Source organism: Chrysemys picta, chromosome 11, assembly GCF_011386835.1.
Source record: "Chrysemys picta bellii isolate R12L10 chromosome 11, ASM1138683v2, whole genome shotgun sequence".
NCBI lineage: Eukaryota > Metazoa > Chordata > Testudines > Emydidae > Chrysemys > Chrysemys picta.
In genome coordinates this window covers 64,476,592-64,504,015 of record NC_088801.1, presented here as the reverse complement: position 1 = coordinate 64,504,015, position 27,424 = coordinate 64,476,592, and the positions used below count along the sequence as shown (strand labels likewise).

Genomic DNA, 27,424 nt, shown 5'->3' with positions numbered 1-27,424 from the left:
ACCCACACCCCCTGCCGTCCCAGCGCTGGGCTCTCTCCCCCACCCCACCCGTACCCCCTGCTGCCCCAGCGCTGGGCTCTCCCCCCCACCCCACCCCACCCGCACCCCCTGCCACCCGAGCACTGGGCTCTCCCCCCACCACTGCTGACTCCTCCCGCTCCCCCCTCGCCTCCAGCCGGTCCGGCGCTGGCAGGGTCGGGGTAAGCACTGGGGCTCCCGGGCCGCGCCTCAGCCCAGGGTCCCACCAGCCAGGGCTCCTGCCTCCAGGACCAGCCGGGACCCGGGAGGGCAGAGCCAGGGGGGACCGCCCCGGCAGAGGGCTGAGGAGCCAGGGCAGGGTAGCCCCAGAAGGAACGGAGCCCCGGAGAGCGGGACGTGGGCCCCGCATGGCAGCACCTCGCCCTCTATGGCCCCGCTGCTGCTGCTGCTTCTGGCTACTCTGCCGCAGTCCCTGGGCGGCTTAGGCCGCTTCGCCCAGTCCCGGCTGCGGCACTGGGGGGTGGCTGCCTTGCGGCACCTGCAGGCGGTTCCGTGTGCCCCGCGGGGCAGCCCCCAGCCCAAGTGTCCCCCGCTCAGAGCCTGCCCAGCCCAGCAACAAGGTGCGGGCGCTGCTCCCCCACAGCGCAAACCACAGCAACCCCAGGGCACCCCCCGCCCTGCTGCTGCCAGGGCTGGCTCTAGGCTTTTGCCACCCGAAGGAAAAAAAAAAAAAAAGATGGCCAGAATGCCGCCCCTGAAAATGTGCCGCCCCAAGCACGTGCTTGGTTTGCTAGTGCCTAGAGCTGGCCCTGTTTGTTAATATCACTTTTCACAGCAGCAGACTAGTTAGCTAGGAGGCAGTGAAAAGTGATATTAACAAACATCACTTTTCACAACAGCCTGACTTGGCTCTGGCAAGCCAGCGGACGAATTAAGTGCTGGATGAGGACGTGGGTAGGGAGACCGCGGGGGCTGGTGTTGGGGAAGAGGCAGGAGAGGCAGCCAAGGCCTGGATGGGGTGTTGAGCTTTGGACCACAGGCCAAAATATGACAGCTAGGGGATGGAGCCTGCTGCTGCATGGCTTAAGTCTGCTACCCACCACCCCAGGGCTGAAGCCTGAGCCACACCGTTCCTGGCAGGGTGGGGAACTATGGTTGCTATTTGTACTTGATATGAAGGAGACATACATGTGTGTGCCAGCTGTATAACGCTGGCACTTCAGCCTGTTCTGCCTCACTAATTGCCACACTTGTTCCATGTATATGCTAAATATGATAAAGGAGAAGATTTAGCCTTGTGGGACTTTGCACGCAAGGACATCGAAGCTGGAGAATAGTTGCCTGTAACGTATCGTGGTTTGGACCCAAACCATTCATTCATGCATTTTCTTGGAGATAGGACAGCAGAAATTTGGTGACCAACAATACCAAATGCCAGACATCCAGCAGGATGTATATGACTTTATGCCCTTGCCCTTGGGCAGGAGGGTGTCATGCACCATGCCACAACCCTTTTCTAACAGAGGGATCCAGGAGACTGGCTGCTGAAGAGTGTTCTGGGAGCTTCTAAGTTTAGTTTGCTTGGGGGAGGAAGGTTACAGTGGGCAGCAGCTTGCAAGGACTCCAGCAAAGAATAATTGTTTCTTTAGTTTTGTTAAGGCTATTCCATATTTTAATGTGGATGGTAGATTCCCCTCAGAAGAAGATGGTCTCTGCGTCAGGGATCAAGTACTCTCTAGCAACCCAGACAAGACAGGGGGGCAGAGAAACAGGTAGCAGCCCTGTTTGCTATGAGAGTTTCCATGACTCCAACTTGTCCAACGGGGTCAGATTCTTGAAATCCAAACCAACTCTGTTGTTCTTAGCTTTTTATTTTCTGATGTGCTGAGAGGCCTCAGGGAAGATTCCTACTTACAGTAAGAGATGCTGGGTTCTACAGCTGCATGGGATGCTGTCATGAAACGATGTGTGTTCTGCAATATTTCTGGGCAGTGTCTTTTTGCTGGCTCCCCTGCAGTGGCTAACGAGGCACCGGGCTCCTTCATTGCAATGACACTAGTTTTGTAAAAACTTTCCTATGGCCAAGCCTATCCATATCTGCTACTTCATAGAGCATTTGGGAGGCTAAATGTATAAAGAGATTCAAAACCAAAGTTGAAAGGTGCTCTAGAAGTGCAAGGCAATATAGGCTACAGTTCTCAAAGCTGGGGGACTGAAATAAAAATAGCCTGATTTTCAGAGAAACCTAGAGCTCACAACTCCCAGGATGGGTACACCAAGTAAAGAGGCCACAAGCTACCCGCAGGATCATGATAAGTTCAGGCTTGTGATAAACAATACAAGTAGCTTATGCTCTACGACCTACATAAGGTGCCCTGCCCCCTAGATGTCAGAGATTGCCAATAGTTTTGATGAGATTTAAGCCTGGTGTAGTCCTTACGTTGGCTGACCTTACCAAGGAACCCTGTTGATCTGTGACCAAGGAGTTTTAAAAAATATTTTTTTATGAATCCTAGGCATGTCTCAGTTTCCCTCTGTACATTGCTACCATGTAAGTGCAAAAGGGTTAATGTTGTTCTTGGAACAGTGCAGGAGGGATGTGTGTGTGTCTGTCTGTCTCCTTGTGGTCTGGAAGGAATTAACAGGCTCATTAAAGAACTGTCTCAAACCAACAGAGGGTCCAGAATGACAAAGACATCCCAGTGACTGAGCAACGAACAGCAGGAAACCCCAGTAGGGTAGGACTCGGGAACTGAGCAGGAGAACAAGGTGCCAGTCTGGTAACCAGAAGAAGGGTAGCCCTTTTGGAGGGACTCAGGAGCCTGGACTTGTGGGGAGACAAAAAGGAGGAACAGGTAGGGAGAACCAGAGATGGAGTTCATCACAGCTTGGCTAGCTCCTAGTGGCACTGGTTTGACCAGAGTGAACTATAGCTTAACAACTTCTGCGCTAACCTAGAGACTCAGATGCCAGGTGACTAATAAATGGTTACCTTGTTTGGTAAAGGCTGCCTATGTTGCTGTAAAAAAAGAGGGGCACAGTAAACACCTCCTACAGAAGGATTTGGATTTGCTGCAGGGAGCCATGGGGAGAGACGGGGAAGGCCCAGGCTTGGAGTCTTAGAGTCCCGTGGCCTCTGTGGGTGCTGGCACACTAAAGGGGTCACTCCCAAGAGACTAGTGACAGCATGGGGCATAGACTAGATCTTGTGATGGGATCAACCACATTCTTAGAGACTCAGGATGATATAAGCATATGTGGATGCCATTTTGAGCAGGGCCAGCTCTACCATTTTTGCCGCCCCAAGCAAAAAAAAAAAAAAAAAAAAGCTGCTCGAACTGCTGAAGAAAAAAAAAAAAAGCCGCCTGGACTCTGCCGCCCCAAGAATGGATGGAATGCCATCCCTTAGCATGTGCCGCCCCAGGCACATGCTTCCTCTGCTGGTGCCTGGAGCCGGCCCTGATTTTGAGTGGCTAGCCAGTCTCACCATTGAGATTAGGACTAAAATAGCCACTAGTGTCAATATACAAAGGGGGGGGGGGAATCAGGTTTGAGACCTGTGTATTCTCTGATAATTAAATGGACCAACCCATCCTACCCCTGTCTTCTGTGACTACTTTACAGTCTTTTCCTTTCTAAAGAAGTCACTGACAATAAGACCCTGAATTCATAACTTGATGAATATGGTACCATTTTGAGCATATTACTTCCAGTCCCCACAAGAGCATAGACTAGGGGAAAGAGCAGTACAGAATGCTCAGAGAATTTTACAACAGAAAGATCCCACATTAGCTCTGGTAACAGTCAGCAGCCCAGCAACCATAGACAATGCCACCAGCCTTATACAAATCTTTGTCATAAGTGGCCCTCTTTAAAGGATGCAAGGGTGAAAGCTGGCAAATCAAGTTCACCATCTTTGACTGTCAGAATGAAATTTGAGTCTTACTCAAACTTAAACTAGGATAACTAGCCCTGCTAAAAGTGGAAGACAATCCCTGGTTTAGTGAGAGTTCACTTCCTATTTCAGGTCTACTCTGGCCACCAAGAAAGAGTCTTTTACACCAGCTGTTGTCACTATGCATTGCTTTTCCATGAGATTCTATACCATTACAAATGATAAAGGTTCTAAGAACAGTCAAAAAAGTGGGATGTTGATCATGTGACTTTGCTGCCTTAGGGAAAGGAGATGATCCTGTCGAGAAGGGTTCAAAAGCAGGAGTCTATCAGCTACTAGAGGTATAGTCCAGTTGAAATGGACAAAACTCTTTAGGATCAGAAGATGAATAGACCTGGATGAATGAAGAGGCCATGGAGAATCTGGAACTGTAATTTGCTACACATGTTAGTTATCATTTAAAAAGAGATGGAGGATGACAATAAGTGTCCTGTTTCTTTAAAAATGTGACAGCAAGCCAGGAAGGAGAGGGCTGTGGAAATTTCTAGGAAAAGGCAGAGAAGCTTGAGGGACAATATTATGTTCCTGGTTCAGTGATGTCAATGCTTTGCATTGTCACATGACAGCACTCAAGAAGACAATATAAAAGAATTGTAATGGACATCCTCAACGAGGTAGTGATGCAGGCAGAGCCTATCACCAACAAGTCTTTCCCCTGCCCAAGCCAGATTCAACAGTGGTATAGAGAACTGGGACAACCTGGCTGATCTCAACTGTCTTATGCCCTGCCAAGACAAGATATGCTCTTGCCAGTGGGAAAGATATAAACCCAATATCAGGTAGGCTAATTGATGTAAGAGATTGGATGAATTCCCCAGACAAGCTACCGTATTTAAAGAGACTAGGGTTTCTTTTTGAAAAAAAAAAACAAACCACACCACTAGACATAAAAGCAAGTAGAACAGTTTGAAAAGGCTGAGTGAAAGGGTTAATTGTGCAGTTTATGCTCCAAATATGCCACAAACGTGTTAACACAACTTTGAGCTAGATGCTCAGCTGGTGTAAACTGTGCAGCTGTTGTCTTCAATGGACCTGTGCCAATTATTTCAGCTGAGTATCTGGCTCTTTATCTGTGCAAACTTGTAAAGTTTCTACTACCTGTTTTACCATACTTGCCATTTTAAGTACTGGGAATCTCAAACCAGTGGAAGAAATCTGAAGTGTCAGCATAAATAGAGGATTTTAAAGCATGGAGATTCTTATCCGCTGGTGCAAAAGGAACAGTGAGGAAGAAGTTTCAGAAGGACAAAGATCTCAGATCTAGGTGAAGATTCTCTGGTCTGGCCAAGCTGTAACTGGCACAAGACTAAGGAAGAGAGGGCAAGGGTGGCTTTATGCTTTTTATGTGATTCCCCAATTCTGGCATAGCTGCAGGCCAATTTGGTCCCTGGCTGGGGAACTGGCAACTAACAGGAGAGAATCAGACTGCAAGTTAGGAACACATTTTCTATTAACCTTTATCCTACTTGTATAGGATAATCAAATCCACGGATTGTCTGCTCACAGCTGGAGCTGTCTTGCAAGCTAACAGCCACCATTCGGGTGTACTTACATACGAACAAGATGGTGCCTCAGTAAGAAATGCCTCATCAGACCCACCCCAGCTTTCCTTGACAGCCAGTCTTCCTCTTGGTTTTTAAAAAAGAGAAGTGACTCAGCTCGATAGATGTCAGTGATTAAATATCTAGAAAGATCTCTGTATTAAGGGGAAAGGTTGTTTCACAGATGCCTTTATATCCCAGGGAGTCTCTCTCTCTCTCTCTCTCTCTGGTGCTGTTTTGCAGCTTAGACATACAGGAAACAAATCAGAACAAAGTGACATGCAGTTGCTATGATACCTACTTTTGTTTTATGGCAGTCACAGTAAATAGTCAGGCTCACCCTGAATAATTTGTTTGAGCACAAGATAGACACAGATATTCAGTAGGCCTATAGAATAGGAGACGAGTAAATGAGTTACATGGGGTGTCACAGCATAATGCACTGAGGAGTCTAATAGCATCACAAGCCAACAGGTCACTATTCTCTTTTTAATACACTGCAGAGATTGCACTTACATATCTTGTGAGTCTTGGTTGGTATAACTGAATAGTGTGGGTCTCAGGACGTGCAGAAACCCCCACACTTTGGCCCATATTTTCAAGAGGCCTTAGTGCTACATTTTCAAGTGCTCAGAACCCACCATTAGGGCCAGATTTTCAAGGAGTGCTGAGCTCTTTTGAAAGTGTAACCATTTGTTTTGGGCCCTAAATGAGAAACAAGCGCTTCTGGAGACTGGACGCTTTGCATAGGGAACACCTATGTAATGTCAGATACTGAGGTAATTATTCCCCACATAGGGCCAAAAAAACAGTTCGGGTTTCTTGTCATAATTCAAGATAGCCAGAAGAGGCTGGGGTAACAGCAAGAGAACACAGCTGGAACCTGATTCAACTAGATTATGAAGGGCATGTTGAGCCACCTGCCCCCACTACATAGCTGAAGTAACAGGATTGGCTTAGGGACTCTAAGGAATGCTTTGGGGTAAGGGGGAAAAATGCCCTTTTCCAATATGGTGACTTAAGACAGAACGGAATCCCACCTACTCCACTGCATTTACTACATATCATGGGCTGTATTAATCTGTTATTTGTAGCCTAGTAGCTCCTCCCCCAAAAGGAAGGCCTGCATTGCAATTTGCACTGTTCAAATACATAGAAGCAGTGCCAGACAGATAAAGGATGGGAAGGAAAATGAAGCAATGCAACATCCTTAAGATCACACAGCAGGATAGGAGGACAGCCAAGACCTCCAGAGTTCCAGTCCAGTGCCCTAACCACTAGACCACACTTACTCTTGCAGTGTTGTGCAGTAGCAACTGGGACTCTGCATGTCCACCATAAATCCCTTCCAGACACAAGGGACTACACCTGCATTGCTATACAATATAAAATGCATTATCTAGTCCCTTAGGTCTTCCTCAAGGCCACCAGCTTTCTCACCCCACACTGCTGCTTCAAGCAGCACCAGGCAGCCAAGCTCTACCATGGGAGGGGGTAGGGAGAGACACTTTCTCTGTGCAGCTGCTCAATTGTCTGCTCCCCTGGCATAGCAGCGGTTTCACTCCATTTAGGGCCTTCTATGCAAGTGTGTCCTGGTTAAGGTGACCAGACAGCAAATGTGAAAAATCGGGACGGGGGTGGGGGGTAATAGGAGCCTATATAAGAAAAAGCCCCCAAAATCGGGACTGTCCCTATAAAATCAGGATATCTGGTCATCCTAGCTGGTCCAAAAAGGGTTGAGAACCACTGGCTTAAGGTATATCATATACCATGTACTATTAAAAATAAGTTATTAGGCCAGCAAGAGAAGAAGGGATTGCTAATTGAAGTGCCTAGCTAATCACTGCTCCTCACCTGACAGTGCCAAGACAAATCTCTTCAGCTGCACTCAGGAATTGCTTTAGTTCTACCTGCTTAAAGCAGGATTTTTTAGCCTCATCCACAGCCTTTGTTCTCAGCGCTGGGGATGTTTCCCCACAGCTGAAGCATGCTGCTAACATTAGCTCTTCCTTTCAGGAGATGATTAATGGCTCCTACGTCCTTGTGCAGGACAGCTCAGAGCAGCTTGGTTATGTTTATTTCTGAACCTTGCAGTATTGTGTCATGTGGGCTGTAACCCATTCCCATTCAGGGGCTCCGAAGTTCTAGTGCATGAGTGTTCGACTGTCTGCTTTAATTCCTTCATGTCTACCATGCAGAAGCATGGCTTCAGGCATCCACAGGTATATCTACACTGGGATGTTTTTGATTAGGGTTACCATAATCCAGCAATCAAAAAAGAGGACGGGAGGAGCCCCGCCCCATCCTGCCCTAGCCCCGCCCCTTCCCCTCCCACTTCCCCCCCTCAGAACCCCCAACCCTCCCCCCACTCCTTGTCCCCTGACTGCCCCCTCCTGGGACCCCTGCCCCTAACTGCCCCCCAGGACTCCACCCCCTACCTAAGCCTCCCTGCCTCTTGTCCCCTGACTGCCCCCTCCTGAGACCCTCCCCCCATCCTAACTGGCCCCCTAAAACTCTACCCCCTACCTGTACCCTGATTTCCCCAACCCTTATCCACACCCCCACCCCCAGACAGACCCCTGGGACTCCCATGCCCCATCCAACCACTCCCCACCCCCTGACAGCCCCCCCAGAACTCCCGACCCCTCTAAACCCCTCTGCTCCCTATCCCCTGACAGCTCCGATCCCTCTCCCCACTCCTGCCCCCTGACAGCCCCGCCCCCAGAACTCCCAAACACCCCCCCCGCTCCTTGTCCCCTGAGTGCCCCCTCCTGGGACCCCTGCTCCTAACTGCCCTCCAGAACCCCACCCCCTACCTAAGCCTCCCTGTTCCTTGTCCCCTAACTGCCCCCTCCCAAGGCCCCCCCCCAAATGCCCCCCAGGACCCTACCCCCTACCTGTACCCTGACTGCCCAAAACCTTATCCACACCCCCACCCCCAGAAAGCCCCCCCCCGAACTCCCGACCCCCCCGTCTCTTGACTGCCCCCTCCAGAACCTCCCTGCCCCTTCTCCGACCCCCTGCCCCCCTTGTTGTTGGCCTTTCTTCACCTAATGTCTGGTGAACTTGCTCAGAAATTGCCTGAGCTGCTGGGCAGCAGCGGGGGAGGAGCTCCAAAGTGCCGGAGCCGATCTGCGATGCAGGGAGGGAGGAGGACGTGCTCTCTCTGGCTGAGTGTCGGAGCCCCAAGTAAGTGACACCGGCCAGCCGGCAGCACTGTTAGCCGCGTGTGCTCTGCATGGGGGGGAAGTCCGGACATTTACAAATTCCCCCCGGACGCTATTTTTAGCTTAAAAAGCCGGACATGTCCGGGGGAATCCGGACGAATGGTAACCCTATTTTTGATAGAATTTTACTGTTGCTACCCCCTGTCAGTAGCACTGTCAGAGCACTAATGTAGACAGGGCTCCAAGCAGGAACAGAGGTCATAAGCGCCATTTCATCTAATCCTGCTCTGAGCAGGCCTACATGGCACAGATAAGCAGTTTAACCACCAGCAGCGGGGTTTAGAAGACAATGTAGAATAGAACTTTCTGGAAAGACCAGTCTTGCAGAATTTGCCATCTTTATTATGGTGACAATATGCTTAGCTTGGAGGGCAAACTTGAAGTTGTTGCTGCATCAGGCTGATTCAATCCCCCTCCCCCCCACTTAAGTTTCCTTAAGATCACAAAGCAACTCAGGCAAGCGTTGGCTCTAAACATCTATTGATTAAATAAGCTCTAAGCCTAAAAACAAAGTGAGTTTGAACTTCGGTGATGTAGCTCACTTAGTGTAGTAAAAAGAGGATTTAGAAAGTACGGTGACCCCCCACCATCTGGCCAATTGCAGTCAAAAGGCAAATAAGACACTGCTTTATAATATGCGGCATCCCAAAGTGATATTTTAAGCTTTATAGGGCACCATATAATGAGGGACTAGAGTACTCTATCCAGTTTTGGTCTCTATTTTAATGCAGAGACCAGGAGTGCTTTGGAGTCACAATGAAGTAGGATCAGCATGGTGATCCCATGTTAAAGGATATTAGTTATAAAGCAAAACTAAAGCAGCTGAGGACTGCAGGGTACAGGTAAGAGGTTTGATGAAGTGCTGCAAAATAAACTTCAATACAAATCTAAGAAGCCGACTAGGCACTTTTCCCCTTTAGGAAGTTAGAGCTGAACAGGAATAATAGCACACATTTCATAGCAAATCTAATAACCATACGGCTCTCCCGAGGCCTAGATCCTGCGTGCCTCTTCCAGGCCTCATGGAGGTGAAACTCTCACTATTATCAGTTTAAGCCCTGCAGGATATGGCCTCACATTAGGCCATCCAGGCAAATGGCTGAAATGGAACAGGAGGTCCCTTTTTAGGATGACCAGAGTAGCTGCTGGAGATAATAATGCAGCAGGGAAGTGGGCATGGGCCATGCCATGCCTAGAAGGCACAGGCCAGTGAGTTCCAGTAGCCTGCATGTGTCTAGTAATTCCTAATGCAGGTCTATGCTTCCTGGTTAAACATGTTCACACCCAGAGATGGAAGTGAGCAAAATAGATCACCAGCATCTGGGGCCAGTCTCTGTTCCCCTGCCCTCATCCACAGCAAGCAGAGACAAAGGGGTTCACGGAACAAGTGGGGCTCTCCTCTACATAGCTGCTTCAGTCAATGGGGGGTGGGGAGGGCACGGGTCAGAAAGGGGTGTGGCTTTCCCCTCCCCCAGCTGCAGCTGAGTAGTTGTTGAACAGGTCTCTGGCCCCCTCCCCAAACACCCACCCAGTGGTGGTTTCTTTTAACAGGCCCAAGTGATGTTGTTCAGGTCCCCCCCAGTTCTCCCCCTCAAACTAGGGATTCCCCCACCCCAGGTCACACCACTGGGGCAGGGTAATTTCCTCAGGAGCTTTGCTGCTCTCCAGGCCGCCCCCTTCCCTTCACGCTCCCTTTGCCTCAGCCACTAACCCATCAACAGGGTGCCTTATTCTGCTCCCCTGAGCAGAGAGTCACAAAGACCAGGCATGGGCCCAAGCAGCAGAGCACAGAAACTCAGGGAGAATCACTGTGCTTTCCTGTCCTGCCTGCCAGCGTTTATACTTCTCCCACAAGGCCCCCGCACTCAGGCCCTCAGCCTGCCACAGTGAGAGGGTGGGGCAGGGAAGGAGGGTGAAAGCTGCAGAAGGCAGGACAGTTCATGCCGGTGCATCCCATTGGCATTCTGGTGCATCTGGGTCTTAGATTTACTCCTGGCACTGTGTCCTGCTGGGTTATAATTCCAGCTTTGCTTTTAACATAAAACCATCCTACCTCCTTTGGGCCTGATTCTCCTCTCTCTGACACTGATGTAAATCAATTGACTGCAGTGGAGTTATTTCTGATTTGCACCAACACGAGTGGAGAATCAAGTCATGTCTTCACTCCTGAACTTCCCTGCTTCCCTGCTTGACTCTCCCTTGAGACTAGGGGTTGAGATCCATGGCAGGTTGCAGACTGTCCACCCATAGCATTTTATTAGCTAATGGGCACTAAAAGGAGGGCAGTGGCGTCTTCATTTATTGTGTTAGTAAAGTTTGTGCAATGTTTTCCCCTCTCAAAAGCCATGTGCTTCCATACTCTTTGTTTTTCTATTTAAAAATACCCTCCGTGCTAGCTCCTCTGCGCCCAGAGCATCCCAACAAACCAGGGAATATGCTCAAGAAAGACACAAATAATTTGGGAGCAGATCATGCCCTAATGATCTGATGGTGGAGGGGGTCCCTTCACTCATGGACCATATCCCTTCAACACAGAAGGTAGGCTCACTGTCTTCCCCCTTCCTCCAAGCTGCACCAAGGGATTGGTGGCTCTGTGAGAGGAGGGGGGAGGACAGGGACTCAGCTAGGACAGAGTGCATGTCATCCCAGCACTAATGCTGCAAATATTCCTTTAGAAAGGTAATACAGCCCAGCATCCTGCAGTCCCTCATTCTGAGGGAGATCTGCCTTTATGGGTGTCCCCAGGGCAAGTGCCAGCTGATGAAGCTCAGATGGGGTAATTCTGTTGGATCTGTGCTGGCAGACGAGGGGTGCGGGGGCTGGTGGCAAGAGGCAGCCAGACATGGGTTCTTCATTGGGATGGTCCTTGCTTCCCAATGTTCCCCCAAGATTTTGAAGGTAGGACATGTGATTTATTGTGGGGAGTGCTATCCCTGCCCCTCTCTCAGTGGCAAAATCAGTACCAGTCTGAGTCAGGAGAACCTTATGGAGATTTTCATCCCTTTAGCCCTGTGCCATGTTGTTGTTTTTTTTCCTGCAGGAGGGTATGATTCTAAAGAGTTTTATTTCAAATAATAGTGACGGGGGAAAGGATGTTTTAAATGAGAAACACCTTGGCAAAAAATTATTGTTCGTAATAAATGTCAATACTAATAATGTGTGATTGGATGGGCTATCTCAGTCTTTCTGCAATGTAAGGGCCTGACCCTACCACCCTTACTCATATAAGAAGTTCCACAGAATATAAAGCAATGATATGTGAGTCAGCATTGCAGAATCAGGCCTAAAACGTGAGTTAAGATAGGAATAATAACAGCTACAAATGTCATGTTAGGACAGGGGAGTAAAGAGACAAATCCATCTGCTGCAGGATGGACATTTTCCTTATACAAGTCAACAGCACAGGAAGGTGGATGACCTGGTTCTTAGTCCAAAGAGTATGTAATGTAGGGAAGAATACTGAAGATAGCTTCCTCCCTTCATTACATAGAACTCCCCCTCTCCATATCTTTTTCTGCAGAACAAATTCCATTTGCGGGATTGGGTAAGTAAACCTGCAGGACTTCTTGTTGCCCAACTGGCTATAACAATCCCGTTCATGGTGTGGAAACAAAACATATTTAAACTGTGAGGGGTTCTCTTTCTTCTTCCCTCCAATCCAAGATGTGTATTCTGTAAGCATTTGCAAAAGAAAACAAGGTGCTGATTTATGGTGGCATGTACTCAGTAGCAACTTCAGCCTTTTGATAAAGATGGGCGAGCTTTGGTGTGGAGATTGAATAAAGCTGATATCTAAATAAACAAACAACTAAGACTATATGAAGGGCTGAGGGTTCCACTAAGGGCAAATTTATTATTGGACTTTTCTTCTCAACAGACCATCTGAGGGCCCCCATGTCATTGTTTACTTTGTAAAGAAAATTGGTTTGTAGAACATGTTGACAGTTCTCACTCCAGTTCCCAGTGGGCAAGTGTGCATAGTATAACTGGGTTCAGAAGAGAACTGGGTAAGTTAATGGAGGATAGGTCCATCAATGGCTATTAGCCAAGAAAGTCAGGGATGCAACCCCATGCTTGGGGTGATCCTAAAACTTTGACTACTAGAAGTCGGGAGCAGAAGACAGGGATGGATCACTTCATAATTGACTTGTTCTGTATAGTCTCCCTGAAGGTCTGGCATGGGCCACTGTCAAAGACAGGATACTGGGCAAAATGGACCATGGTCTGACCCAGTATGGCAGCTCTTATGTTCTTATAGAATAAAAATACCATCATGCTTGGCACTAATATATGCCCTTGGCAGACACACCATGGATTAAGAGAGTTAGAGATGGAATCTATCCATTCTCTCCTACAGGTGTTCTTTCCAAACCAGGAGTGAGGTACACTAGAGGGGCAGTACAGGGAAATTTGTAAAGCCACTGTCTGTGCTGTACCTGTTCTGGGGTGCAACAGATGACTTCAGCCTCCAGAGACATCTTCAAAAGTACTAAAGTCAGTCTAAAAATTTTGAAGAACAGAGGAAAGTTGATTTACTCATGAGGTCAGTTATTTATCTCAGGAACCTAACTGTTCAATCCACAGTCAAGCTAACCTTCATATTTGGGCTAGAAATCCAGGATAAACAAGAAAATAACTCATTCATATGAAGCAGAGAAATATTTCCCTAAAGGCTGATGTGCTGGTTGTAAAGCTGAGTACTTCGGCAAGAAATAATGGAGAGTAAGCGAGAGCCACTACTTCATCTGCTCTGACTCATCTTAAGACTGACTGTATGCATTGCTAGTAGGTATATGTTATTTTATATTTTCTTAAAAGCAATACCATGATATGCAGTGAGTGGATGGGGATATAATCTGCATCACAAATAAAAGATACAAGTGGTTAGATGACAAGCAATTTTATTTTGCAAAACAATCACTATACAGCAACAAATACAATTGCAAATTGGATTGAAAAACATGAACTAACTACCACCAGCCATTCAAGAAATGTCTCTTTATGGTAACAGGCTCTAGAATTATCAGAAAAAACACAGGTTTGTAACGGCAGACTGTATTCCTCCAAATCCCAGCATACAGAATATGATTTTTTTTGTTTCTTTTTTCTCTTTGCTAAAGTTGAAGTGGCTTTTTTGCCTGACCTTTAAGTCTGAAAGTAAATTATTTTCCTGCCGAGGGCATTGCTTGAGTAAGATTACTAAGAGCGAGTGAGCTCTACACACACCTAGGCTAAAATTCTATCTGCTTCATTTTATATAACAAAAGTGATCTACACTTAAAGACATCTGTCTTTGAAGAGATGTTCATACTTGATTTTCAGAAAATATTTTGGTCCAGCCCAGCAAAAACTTTTCTCATATACAGTAGTCCACATAGACCGCCTTTCAACTCCCTTTGGGTTGTGTAGATAGGCCAGTTTATATATATTTGCAAGCAGTCATAATGAGGAAAGAAATGTTGCTACTGTACATTAACATAGTGTTAGCTGGCTAATACCATTTACTGCTGTACAGTGAAAATATGTGTTGTCTAGTGGACACAGGAGTATCCTCATCATTGTTAGTTTCTCCTTCATTGTTGCTGGACCAAGTTCTGCTCAACTTTTACTGGATTTCTTCCTGCCTAGGATTACATAGAAACAGATATTTTGCAGATGTAGAGACACCCAGAGTGCCTTTTCCATTGTCCTACAACTCAACAAATATACTCAGTTTTGATTCTCCCATGCCTATCCGATTTGGCTTAATTTAAATTTTCTATTTATTCACTGTTACAAATAGAGAGAAGTTGGCTCTTAGATGTCACTGACGGGCTAAACTTGCCAACAGAATAGCACTGTTAAAGACGTGGGTTCCAGAAAACTGGAACATGGCCACTAAGTGCTTGCAAAGTTTTTAAACTGACACTCTTCTTGAGAAGTTAAGATTCTTATGAGCTTTTTCAGTGAATATCTAGAGTTGCGTAACGTAACTTGCATTTTATTTAACATAAACTCTTGGTTTCTTTTATCTTCATCTAGCTCCTCACAAAAGTTCTAGAACTCTTTCTATGGAAGGACAATTATTGATTACAAGGACTTTGCTTGAATTAAGACAAGAAAGCTCATTTCAAAGCATGAAGTAAATGACTTGGTGTGTTACATCAGTTTGACTTTGGATGTGTATGTGCAATAACTAAACTTCACCATCTACAGAATATGGTTTTGTTTTTTTTTAAAAGCAGGATAAAAAGTACTTGAGTCATAGTTTAAATACTGTTCTGACCAGCTGTGTTCAACTTCAGTGAAGCTGAGGCTGAAGAGTACCTTAGGCTCTTCCTAACATTGGCAAAAGGCATAATAAAAACACTGCACGGCGCATCTGCATTAATTGATGGAGAGCAACATGATCAGAAATACTGTTCTTGTTCCTCTTTTTGTTTTTCTTAAACAATGGCAAGACATTTTTATGGACCACACCAAACATTATTTCCAAGTAAATTCCCATTGGTTATTCTAAGCAACAGTACAGCAATTACAAGGCAGAAATCAGAATCCTCTTGATGCACTTTAGATGGTTGCTAAACTCCATGTCTTTTGTATAAAATAACTGACTTACAAACAGCATTCCGTGCTTTAGAGTGTGAAAAAGTTTTTTGCGGAGTTGATGTGTGGGGCTATTTAGGAGTTCATCTTCAGTAAGGTGCATGGAGTTTGAGCCATATAATTCATCTTAATGCCACGGGGAACAACTGCTTGGCCAAAATCTCCATTCACCACACTGAAGATTTACTCTTTAGTATTTGTGCAGATTAATACTAAATTTAATTCTGTGGAATCCTTTGCTATTAATTATAAGAATCTTCTGCGCAGACACAAACATCATCTCTATGTTCTTTTCAGATCAATCCCCAACACACACACACACACTAAAAAGAACAGAGTACTCAAAAGCTTCCAATACACAAGGTTGACTTAATACACAATTCATGTCTAGCTCAGTTGACAGTGTAAAGATTAGCTAGAGATTTCAAAAGGAAGAGAGCCAACAATCTGCAAGTGTGTAAATTGGTCATTTTATAATGTCTACTGTACATAACATCAGCAGATTTGTTATCCACTGATGAGTAATACCACCATATTACCTTCAGCAGTGTTTTCTTAGTGTCCATAATGTTGTGTTGGAGTTCTCACAAGTAACTCCCTTAGATCTGATGTTTATGTGTCTCTCTGCAAGTTTATGCACACTTTTCTTATACTTTTTATAGTCAACATACACTTGCTGCTTCTTTGTTGAGATTTAAAGATGCCCTATTTATCTATTCAGTCACCTTGGTGATCCAGGCTAGGGAGTTCGTTTTATCTATCTATTTAATTTATTAATTATAATTTATTGGCATCTCTACAGTGTTTACTGCTATACTACCAGAGTGCCCGAGTGTACACATAAGACACTACTGAAGGTATGGAATGACACCCAAATACTTTTTTCAACTTTAGCAAAAGAAAAAAATTCAATGAAATAAATCCAACATTCATTGTTACTACAGAAGTTTAAAAAAAAAAACAAAAGCTAAAACCAAACTGTTTTTGATTTAAAAAAATCCAGAATCCAAACCCACCTCTTTGAAAACCCTTTTTCTAAACATCTGGAACTCACAAAATCAGTCTTGGTGAAAAAAGGAGGGTGGGGAAAAGGAATAATTTTTCTAGCATCACAGAAGAGACTTGCATCTGACACTAAAACAGGGTCACGGCTTTTAGTTGTTACAGAAAGCAATTTCATGCTAAACGTTTTTGTCTTTTTATGTATTTTTTTCTGAATAGGGAAAAAAAACCCTGCTAACATCTACTTTTACATACCTAAAATTGCAACACCAAAGGGTGCAAGAGACACAGATACTGTGAATAAAGAAGTATAATATTCAAGTATATGAGGGCGTATCACAAATGGCCACAGAGAAATATATATATCTATAATACTGTATCAAACAGATGGAAAGGATGTGAAACCGGTAGTGTGTACACAAATCTAGCCGCTTAACCGACATTCTAATCAGACACAAGCCCATTGAAATGGAAGTGCTTCCTTTCAACAGCGTTTTTGTTTTAAAAATGCCACTTCCTCAAGCACAATTAAATGTTTTTCAACTACTATTTTTAGTTATCAGTTAAATAATTTATTGGAATCAGCTATACACTGACATAATTATCCAGGCCCCAAAACGTTAATAACTTAATCCAGTCTTTCTCCTTCTACCCATTTATACAAAATAACACTTTTTAAAATTAAACTTGATTTCCTTTATATGCCCTTCCCATCCGGTAACTAGGCTCTTCAGTTTAATTTAACCTGTAATAAGTTACAATGGGCGACTTTTTTTTCCTCCCACCCATCAACAGAACTGTGAAATGAGCAACTTGGGATAGTAGCAAGTCAGAAAGAGGTGAATGGCCCTCAGGCACATGGAAAGGTAAAAATGCATTTTATCATAGTACGGTACTCCATGCAAGACAGAGCAGAGCGACAATAATCGTCCAATGTCATACACTGCAATTGCATACCCATGTAAAGCCAGTGTCTTCCTGCTGTAAATGGAGATCAGGCCAATTTCTGCATCTATTTAATTATTTTGGGGTTTTTTTTTTATTGTATGGTTGCTACAGTCTTGGGATGTGACTTAATTTTAGACATGGTAAAGAATGAATGTAACACCTGCTCAGAGCCCATTCCTGCCAAGAGCTCATGTCTAAATATTATTACTTCATACACTGCTAAATGGAGCAAATTCATAAGCCCTGCTTAGCAAGGGCGGCCGTGACATCTTCAGCGAGGGTAGCAAGCTGAGGGGATTCCAGCAGGTTGATGCTTCCAGAGGACGAGACGTTGCTGAGTCTGCGCGGTGAAGGCACGCTGGACCTGCCTGGTGACTGCGTAATGATCTCGGCCCCGTGATCTACACGGGCTTTAGCATGCTCTCTGAAGTTTAGCTTCTGGCTGTCAATCTGTTCAAGAAAGGCAAAATGCATGTAAACCTTTGCTTCTATTGCTGATTTGATTTGAAACTCCTGCCTTCTGTGGTGACACCCTTTCCTAGTCACACACCATCCCACCTTTTCAGTGTGCGGCCAACTCTCTCCTTCCCACATAGGACCTGTTGGTGCTGATCACCTTCAGTTCTTGAAGTCAGTGGGAGTTGAGAGAGCTCAGCCCCTGCCAGGAGGTGATCAACAGCCTCACAGCACTGGACTCAGGAGTCACTCAGTCACCACCTTTGCTTGGGCCACCACTGCTGGAGCAGGTCCTCTAGCCGACGGGCCCTGTCCTATGAGCCTGCCAATGATTCCCACCAAGGCGACAGCCGAGTGAATAACACAACAAAAATGTATCTAATAAATCTAGGCTGGGATTCCAAAGGTGCCTAATGGGATTAGGCACCCAAAGTCCACTGACTTTCAGTGGGATTTGGGTACCTAACTCCCTTAGGCAGGACTGAAAAAACCCCATCTTTTGCCTCTATTACTGAATATCCATGTGCATGTTATGTCTTCATTGAATTCATATATTATTCTACATTTTATTGGTCTGAAATGTCTTTTCTTTTTTGAAAAAAAGCCTCGTAAGGATTGAACATGTGTGTATCTCTGTGAGTATTCAATATCTGTAATGGGTTAAATCCACCCTTGCGCAGAGCATCATCCCAAGGCTTAAAGTGGGACTTGAGTGGTGCATAGGCCTTCAGCTGGCCCTCTGCACGGGCATGAATTTCACCCTGTTTGAGTTGCATTGGTTTGCTGTGGTTGGTTACAACAGTCGTGATATTGTTTCAGTTCTCTGACTAGATGATCACACAAGCAATGCCAGTGTAAGTACTTGCTTGTGCAAAGTGAATATGCACATGTGTTTATGTGATTCTGATATTCGCATTGTTTGAATGTTGCTCAAATGAAATGTTCACAGGAAGCATACACAAAAGGCCAGTGAGCATGGCTGAAAGGAATATACCTAGAGCATTTTTGTAATAGTCACCCAGTGCTATTCAATACAGAGTGGCTGAGATTTTCAAAGGTGTCTAAAGGGAATTAGCGTCCAGTTTCCATTGAAATCAATTGGAGTTGAGGTAACATTATCAAGAGCGCCTAAGCCCCATTTTCAAATGTGACATAGGCTCTTAGGAGCCTAATGTTCACTGAAAGTCCTTCTCTCTTTTTGTATGCCAATACAATGGCCCTCTGTGATTCAATGACATTAGGTGGAAGAGTAAGTTTTGCACAACTAACTGTGTTTCTTACAGGAGTGACCTTTAGAATAAAAACCCGGACTGAATTTCAGCCCAAACTTAAAACCAAACTCCAAATTTCTAAAAATTTGGTTCAGTTTTCTGGCATCTTAAAAATACATGGTAAAATATAAACAGATCCTGCTGGTCTGCCTTCTGTTTTCAAATTTCATGCACTTTACAAATTCTCTGGGGTCAGAGGCATGTAATGTGATTCTACACTACTATTCACCCAGAGAGCCCTGGAACAAAGGAGATTTGAAGACAGCCATTGGGTCAGGATTACTAGACTGACTAAAACCCCAATGTGGATTTGGAATAGCGGCAAAGGTAGAGGTCTGGAGGCAAAACAGAAGTTCAACTGGGGAAAGGGAAAAGTATTGGGCATCAGGAGGAGCAGACTGGGAGTCACTGGCTCCTGGTTGAGAGGATTAACCATAGAAAAGTAACCTGGTTCTATCTTCTATTCTCCTGTTAGTTGCTTTTCCTGCTCTCACCTCTATAGCCCTGTATATAAGTGACACTCATTTTTCTGACCCATGTATACCTGCTGTGTAATTTATACCACGATTCATGTCACTGCTAACTTTGGGCTGAAGTGCATTCTCAAAGGAAGAAGCTCAGTTCATCAGGCTGATTTCTTACCTTGATATGGCCACCTCCAGGTGTATGGTGGGCATTTTCAAGGGAACCAACTTTAGCGTGAGCTTTTTCTTTGAAATCCAGTTTCACACTCTCAATTTTCACACGTCCCCCACCTATTCAAGCAAAAGCAAATAAAAATTAAGAAAATGAAGTAGTCCTCAATTTCAAATACACTTTGTTTTGTTTCCTGAAAATGTAGCTTGAGGGCCAACCAGGCAAATCAACTGACAGAATTAGCTATTAGTGCCTTATTTTTTCTGCCCTCCCAGTTCTGTCTGGGCACAGACATTTATTACTTCTCTGTCAAATATGATCTAATAATTCATAAAGGGCCAGAGGTGAAGAGCACCGTGCCCTCTATTCAGCAAAGCATTTCAATACAGTAGAACCTCAAAGATATGAACACCAGAGTTACGGACTGACCGGCCAACCGAACAGCATGTGAAGAAACCAATCACGCAGCAGCGGAGACAAAAAAAAAAAAAAAAAAAAAAAAGCAAACACTGCACTGTGCCTGTACTGTATCTTGAAGGTAGGCACACCTGGGCTGCCTGTCCCCACCCCAACCCCATGCATGGGGCAGCCGCTTACATCTAGTAGAGAAGACGCTAGGGCTGCCAGCCCAAGGCAGCCGGCAGAGCAGAGCAGCACTGGGGTCTGCGCTGCTTTCACCTTCCCCCAGTTAGGGGCGGGGCGCTGTTTTCCCACACATTCCTGGCTGGGAGGGGAGGGCACTGTTTTCACCCCAGCCGGAAGGGGGACATGGTTGCAGTCCGATCTAGGGAAAGAAACTGCCTGCAAGGAAGCTGCTGGCACTGAGGAGAGAGTTTAGCTGCTGCTGGAACTGGAGCCCAAACTGCACTTTGTTCAGAGTTACGAACATTTCAGAGTTACGGTCAACCTCCATTCCCGAGGTGTCTGTTACTCTGAAGTTCTACTATACTATACTATAATCATAACTTCAATGGGATTTAAACACTTGCTCAAGTACTTTGCTGAATAGGGATGGACTCAATATCTTCATCAATGATTTAGATAATGGCATAGAGAATACACTTATAAAGTTTGCGGATGATACCAAGTGGGAGGCATTGCAAGGGCTTTGGAGGACAGGATTAAAATTCAAAATGATCTGGACAAACTAGAGAAATTATCTGAAGTAAACAGGATGCAATTCAATAAGGACAAATGCAAAAGTTCTCCACTTAGGAAGGAACAATCAGTTGCACACAAACAAAATGGGAAACAATTGCCTAGGAAGGAGTACTACAGAAAGGGATCTGGAGGTCATAGGGGATCACAAGCTAAATGTGAATCAACAGTGTAACACTGTTGCAAAAAAAGCAAACATCATTCTCGGATGATCATTAGTAGGAGTGTTGGAAGCAAGACACAAGAAGTAATTCTTCTGCTCTATTCTGGACTGATTAGGCTTCAGCTGGAGTATTGTGTCCAGTTCTGGATGCTACATTTCAGGAAAAATGTGGACACACTGGAGAAATTCCAGAGGAGAGCCACAAAAGTTATTAAAGGTCTAGAAAACATCACCAATGAGGGAAGATTGAAAAAAATTGGGTTTGTTTAGTCTGGAGAAGAAAAGACTGAGCGGGGACATAACAGTTTTTCAAGTAGATAAAAGGTTGTTACAAGGAGACGGGAGAAAAATTGTTCTCTTTAACTCTGAGGATAGGACAAGAAGCAATGGGTTTAAACTAAAGTAAGGGCGGCTGAGGTTGGACATTAGGAAAAACTTCCTATCTGTCAGGGTGGTTAAGCATAGGAATAAATTGCCTAGGGAGGTTGTGGAATCTCCATCATTGGAGATTTTTAAGAGCAGGTTAGACAAACACCTGTCAGGGATGGTCTAGATAATATTTAGTCCTGCCACGAGTGCAAGGGACTGGACTAGATGACCTCTCGAGGTCCCTTCCAGTCCTATGATTCTATGTGTTTTAGTAATTTGCTGAAGTGAGGCTCAGTGGAGAACCTGCAATTCCCACTTGAGTCAATGGTATCTTGTGGCCGTAGGTTCCACAGATTAAATTTGAGCTGTGTACAGAGAATTGTTATCTTTCAGTTTAAATGGAGCATTCCCCTTGTACTTGTATTATGAGAACAGGTAAATAGATCCACCTGTATCATTAGTTTGTATATCTCTATCATGCCCCCTCTTATTAATCTTATCTCTAAACCAGGGATTGGCAACGTTTGGCACGCAGCCCGTCAGGGAAATTCAATGGTGAGCCAGGACGGCTTGTTTACCTGCAGCATCTGCAGGTTCGGCCGATCACAGATCCCACTGGCTGCGGTTTGCCACTCCAGGCCAATGGGGGCTGCGGGAAGCGGCAGCCAGCACATCCCTTGGCCCACACAGCTTCCAGCAGCCCCCATTGGCCTGGAACAGCAAACCAGTGGGAGCGGCCAGTGGGAGCTGCGATCGGCCGAACCTGCGGATGCTGTAGTTAAACAAACCGTCCCGGCCGGCCAGCGGATTTCCCTGATGGGCTGCATGCCAAAGGTTGCTGATCCCTGCTCTAAACTAAGCAGTCCCAAACTTTTTCACTCTCTCTTTATATGAAAATGTCTCAATTAAATAAAATAAAGAATATTATTATTATATTATTTCCATTAGTAACTTGTGGTGATTTGTACTTGGATTATTTATTAAGTGAATATTAGTAACCACGATCTTTCTTTCGTAGATGAACAAACCCAACATGTGGAGGCCTGTAACACATTCATTGCTATATGGACTCAAAGTCCTAAGGATCACATGGGATTTGCATCTGAATACATTTGTTAGCTTATATATGTGAAATCACACACACATATATATATATGATCATTTAGTTCTTTATTGATTGCATATATGAAGCTTGTGTACACTATATATTCCAGTATACTGAGCATCTGAAATACTTCATATTATGGTTTCAGACAGGAGTATGTAACTAGCCTGCTCCAAATTCAGATCTGGTGTAAGCAAGTGTAACTCCACTGACCTCAACAGAGGTCTACTTATATCCCTGAATTTAGTCCCCACTTATGTAAAGGTAAAAACTTCCCATTTGGGGGTTGAATCATGCACCATTTTCATCACCTTGAGCACAGGCATATTAGATGTGTGTTTATTAGATTTGGGTAATGCGCTTTCTAGAGGAGAAAAGTTTTGTAGGGAGGATGCTGGCTGAGGGTACTCTTTCTGAGATTATGTATATGCGAATCTGAAATTGGAATAGAGCTCTTAATGTTCCAGTATGCTGTCACTTAATAATTATCTCAGGATGGACTGCAAGCAGTATCTTTATCATTACTTCAGGTATCTACCAGTAAGCATCTTGAGCTGTGGGTTTGAGCATGCATTGCTGAACATTCTAGCCTTGAACCAGCAATGCATTTAAACACATGCTGAATTTTAAGGATGTGAGGGTTTTGCTAGATTAGGCCAGAGTGCTTAGCATCCAGCCCCTAAGAAGTGGGTACATTAGAGAACCTCCACTTATCCTGTTCACATGACTTGCATGAGTAGTAAGTTGCTTCAGTGGGTCCATTCACATGAGATAAGCAAGCAGGATTTCCCCCCTAATATGCCATATCAGTTCAAATAATTCCTACGTTACCTGGTCTGTGACGGATGTTCTTCAGGGAGCCACATTTGGAAGTGACATGGCTCAGATCTATTTTCTTGGTTACAATTTGTATCTGTAGAAAGTGCACAAAACACGTTTTAGGAAGAGCAAAGGGCAAAGAGGAAGAGCGCTAGCTTCGAAAAACACTGGAAAAGAAGAAATAGTTAGCAGAGAACAGATCATGCCAGAAAGGTGAGAAACATCTGGATTAATACAGCAAGCTTCCATTCCGCCAAGGAACCTGACAGTGGCGTGTTAAGTCTTTTCATTAGTAAAACAAAGATGTGAATCAAGAAGATAAACAAGGGTTATTTTCTAAGAAGCTTCTGAGCTTTCCTCTTGTGGTGAAAGGCGGTGCCTCTAAGCACTGTGTGTAGCATGATACATATCGTTGTTCTAGTCTGCTTTCTTTGTTCCTTTCTTGAATACTTATTTCCTGGGAATTTGGGCTTTTAATACCATCCCTTTCACATGGCTTATCCTGATTTTCAGATTCAAATCTCTTCCCATGTCCTTCTGTCCCCATAAGTACAGTGTAAACACTAAGTGTGATTCACTACTGAGTGACTCCAGTTTTACATCAGATTAAATCCATAATGGGGTTACACTGGCATAAAACGGGAGTAACACAATGGCTAATCAGACCTTCTGTCTAAACCCTGTTTATCCTGATTTTGTATTTCTTTTATCTGTCTATCTGTCATCTAAGTCTGTTAATTTTATATAGTCTTCTGAGAGAGAGAGAGAGACTCTGGGACAGAAGTGCACACCCAACCTTGAATGACAGATGGACTACGCTTTCGGTCTTTCTGTTACTTTGTCTGAGGTGACCTAAAGAAGGCAAATGTACAGATCTGCTGTAAGCCCGGACTTCCCCTGGTACTTCCAGGAGCTTGAATGAATGACTGATTTCTGTGGAATTGTGAGCAAATGTGAATGAAGCCACATTGCAGCAGTGTGCATCTAGGCAGTCTGGCCTTTTCACTGGGGACAGAGGGAGATAGAACGCTGCAGTTTAAGAAAAATGTAATAAGTGAAAAGTGTGTTTGTCACTTCCTTGAAATTAGTCACCTTGGATCAGATCATGTAAGACCTGAGCAACCTCAGCTCTCATTGGGCTCCTATTTTGGGGTTCAGTGGAAGCTGTAGCTGCTTAGCGCCTCTAAGGACACTCAGCTCCTTGCAGGACTAAACCCGTGGCTGTAAAGACGCACTCATCCTCTTCCTCCTAATCCGTTTCCTGGTTGAATCCTAAACATTTGCTGCGGTCTGTGGGGAAGGATCAGAAGCCCATATTGGAACACACAGGGTTGACAGACTACCAGACCAAGTTAACATGTGAAACATAAGCAAGAAGGGAAATAGTGCTTGGAAGGAGGGGAGACAGAGGGCTGGCTGTGCAAGGTGGGTCATCACAGTCAGGACGCCTTCTGAGGTAGCGTCACTACTTACATTTCCTCCCCCTGCAGAATGTTTGATGTTATCCTTGGAACCACATCTGGACTGAATATCGCTAAAATCGATCTTCTTGTTTAAAATTCTAACCTAAAAGGAATTGGAAGTAACTTACTATGCTGTACACATGTTCTTTCAGTCTGCAGGTTAGAGGACCCAAGATGGCTGTGACTGCTACTGGTGGTATGGGCACTTATGTTTAAACGTTGGCCAAATGGATACAGCCAGCTATGGAAAGCAGCCTCAATGTTAAAATTAATCTATTGCTCTTTTCACCTCCTTCCAAGCTGGTTGCTGGTCAAATGAAATATAATCGGTGATGGTTATATTCTGGGAGTTCTCCCTTTAGTCCTAAGGATCCCAGTTTGTCTCCAATTTATATAGCCATTAATCTCCTGGCCAGGAAAGACTGGACTGGATGCTCTTGGGAGGTTGCCAGCACCTCTCTTAAGTTGGCCAGGGGGGTCCATGCAGAGAGACCTGGGACAGAGGACTGTGCCTCCTGTACAACAATACCAGATCCAGCCAGCCCAGGGAGCATGGAGTCAGGAGTTGGACTCTGGTCTCCTGCTTAGCACTTACTCCTAAAGAACCCTCAGATTGCCTACGAAGGTAACCAGTGATATTTATTGCCATTTTACAGATGGGAAAACTGAGTCATGGGGATGCTGTGGTCTTACACCTCTCATCAGATTAAGCTGTGACAGGGAAGAGGACAAGGTGCACCACCTGGTCCTGGGAGCTTTTTGTCTTTGTCACAGTTTCCTGGTCACTGGGAGGAGATTGACAGCCAATGAGATTTGCAACACCTGTGTAAAGTGTAACCAGTGCTGCCCCGCCATATGGACAATACACCCCTCTGGGACCACCGGCACTGCTCCTCCTCTGTGCTCCCCATCATTGGCAGCCACATCCCTGGGGGAAAAGGGATCCCTGTACCTTTCCCCTCACACACTCAAGTGGCCATCATTTGTCTCTATGTGAGCCAGCGACAGAGCCGGGACTAGAGTCCAGATCTCCAAACACCCAGTGCCACACTCAGCCCACTGGACAACAGTTGCTCCATTCAGATCCCCCCACTACTGCAGCATCTCCACCTGGCAAAAGGAGGAGCTTACTGGGACACCAATCATTTTGCTTTGGTAATTGTGCTTCTGTTTTTCCAATAAACAATACACGGCAAAACTGTGGGTGCCCCCACTCAGGGGCAGGAGGGTGCAGGCTCCATCCCACCAGAGGTTCAGATCTGCACCAACCAGCCCTGTGCTCCTCTTTGTGAGCCCTGAGAACACGGGAGGGGTGACGAGTGCTGCTAGTGCTCAGCTCCCCAGAGGGGACGTGAGCCAACATTTCTGGAGCATGCCCATGGCTCCACAGGCCTCTGTCAGTGCCCGGAGCCCTCACCGCACCTTTTAAAAAGTGTAGCAAATGCAACTTCTGAACATGTTTCCCGCTTGCTTCGCTGGCAGCATTATGCCTGACTGTCCTGCACAGTCATTATGCCTCCAGCCACAATCACCCAGGTACAGCACTGCAGCCTCTGCAGCGCATGTCTGATCACACAAGCCGTACGTACCCCGGTATGCCTGAAACAAAGCCCTAAGAGTAAGACAGTGACAAGCAATCTTGTCACACACAGGTCTTTGATATTATAGTGAATTACAGCCTCAAATAGAGAGACAGATTAGATAAGATAGATAGTGTCCACCACAGAAGGTCTGGCTGGTGCAGTGGAACAGAAAACCCAGAGTCTATGAAATCATGAATGAGGACAAGATGGCTGACTTACTGCAGATAAGAGAAAGACGATGTTGCTGGATGGGGGGGCAGAACCACTAGAAGAACAGGCAAGAAGCACACCTGAGGCTGAGGGAGCGCATCTGCCACCTGTGACTCACATTTGCAATCAAGGAGTTTTACTACCTCCAGGGCTGCTTTTGGAACATCAAATAACAGCTGTAGCCAAAAAAGGTGAGGAAGTTTCCACCTGTACTTGGGTAGGACAATGCAACCTTTCCTTCCAAATGGCCGATGGGAGCCTCATCCACACGGTTACCTCAAGAGGTGGCGACTGCAATGGACTCTACTTGGGGCCACACACTGGGACCAAGGCTTAGAAGCTTATGCAGAATGCAGCTGACCATAGGCTGAGCAATACACCATCATGCAGGGAGCATATTACACTAATGCTCCACAGAGCTGCACTGCATGCCGCTATCTTTCCAGCGAGAGATCAAGGCACCGATTTAATATATAAAGCCCTACCTGATCTGGGATCTGGTTATGTGAGGAAGCGCCTTTCTACTTGGGTCAAGCTGCCACAGTGGCATAGCTTGTTGGTGTAGCACACAAAATCATGTCCCTTTGGGGAATGGAGAGATGGGGAAAAGCATGTGTTTGACAGTGCTCCTTCCTGACTCATGCTAGATCAGACCATGAAACTGCAGGCACATAAATTAGCTCGCCCCATGGTTCTCCCACCTGATCACCAAATGTCTGGGTTTTATCCTTGCATCCAAATGGCGGCTAGAGTCTTGGTGGTGGAGTAGTGTCATATTCTTTGTTATGTTTTTCTCTATAGGCCAGATCTTCAGCTGGGATAAATTAGTGTCGCTCCATTGACTTCAATGACAATATGAACCAACTGAGCATCCCCAGTGAGGGATTTCTGCTTAAAAATTGAATGGATGGTGTGACCCAATGTAATTCCTTGGGGGCCACATCCTAAGGTCTT

At 45.3% G+C, this 27,424-nt stretch overlaps 1 protein-coding gene across 50 annotated transcripts in view; it reads right to left on the bottom strand.

The window, feature by feature from the left end:
* Nucleotides 1-13,586: 13,586 nt before the first annotated feature.
* Nucleotides 13,587-27,424, bottom strand: part of MAP2 (microtubule associated protein 2) — a 342,492-nt gene continuing 328,654 nt past the window's right edge. For 38 of the 50 annotated variants that reach the window (XM_065561008.1, XM_065561010.1, XM_065561018.1 and 35 more), the window contains 4 exons: nucleotides 24,688-24,780; nucleotides 23,227-23,308; nucleotides 19,607-19,719; nucleotides 13,587-17,687 (listed from right to left, as the gene is read on the bottom strand). In XM_065561008.1, coding sequence (XP_065417080.1) covers nucleotides 17,472-17,687; nucleotides 19,607-19,719; nucleotides 23,227-23,308; nucleotides 24,688-24,780 — 504 coding nt within the window. In that variant the 3' untranslated portion in view covers nucleotides 13,587-17,471. The remainder of the gene's footprint in view (nucleotides 17,688-19,606; nucleotides 19,720-23,226; nucleotides 23,309-24,687; nucleotides 24,781-27,424) is intronic. The other 12 variants (XM_065561032.1, XM_065561058.1, XM_065561042.1 and 9 more) reach the window with 1 other exon arrangement.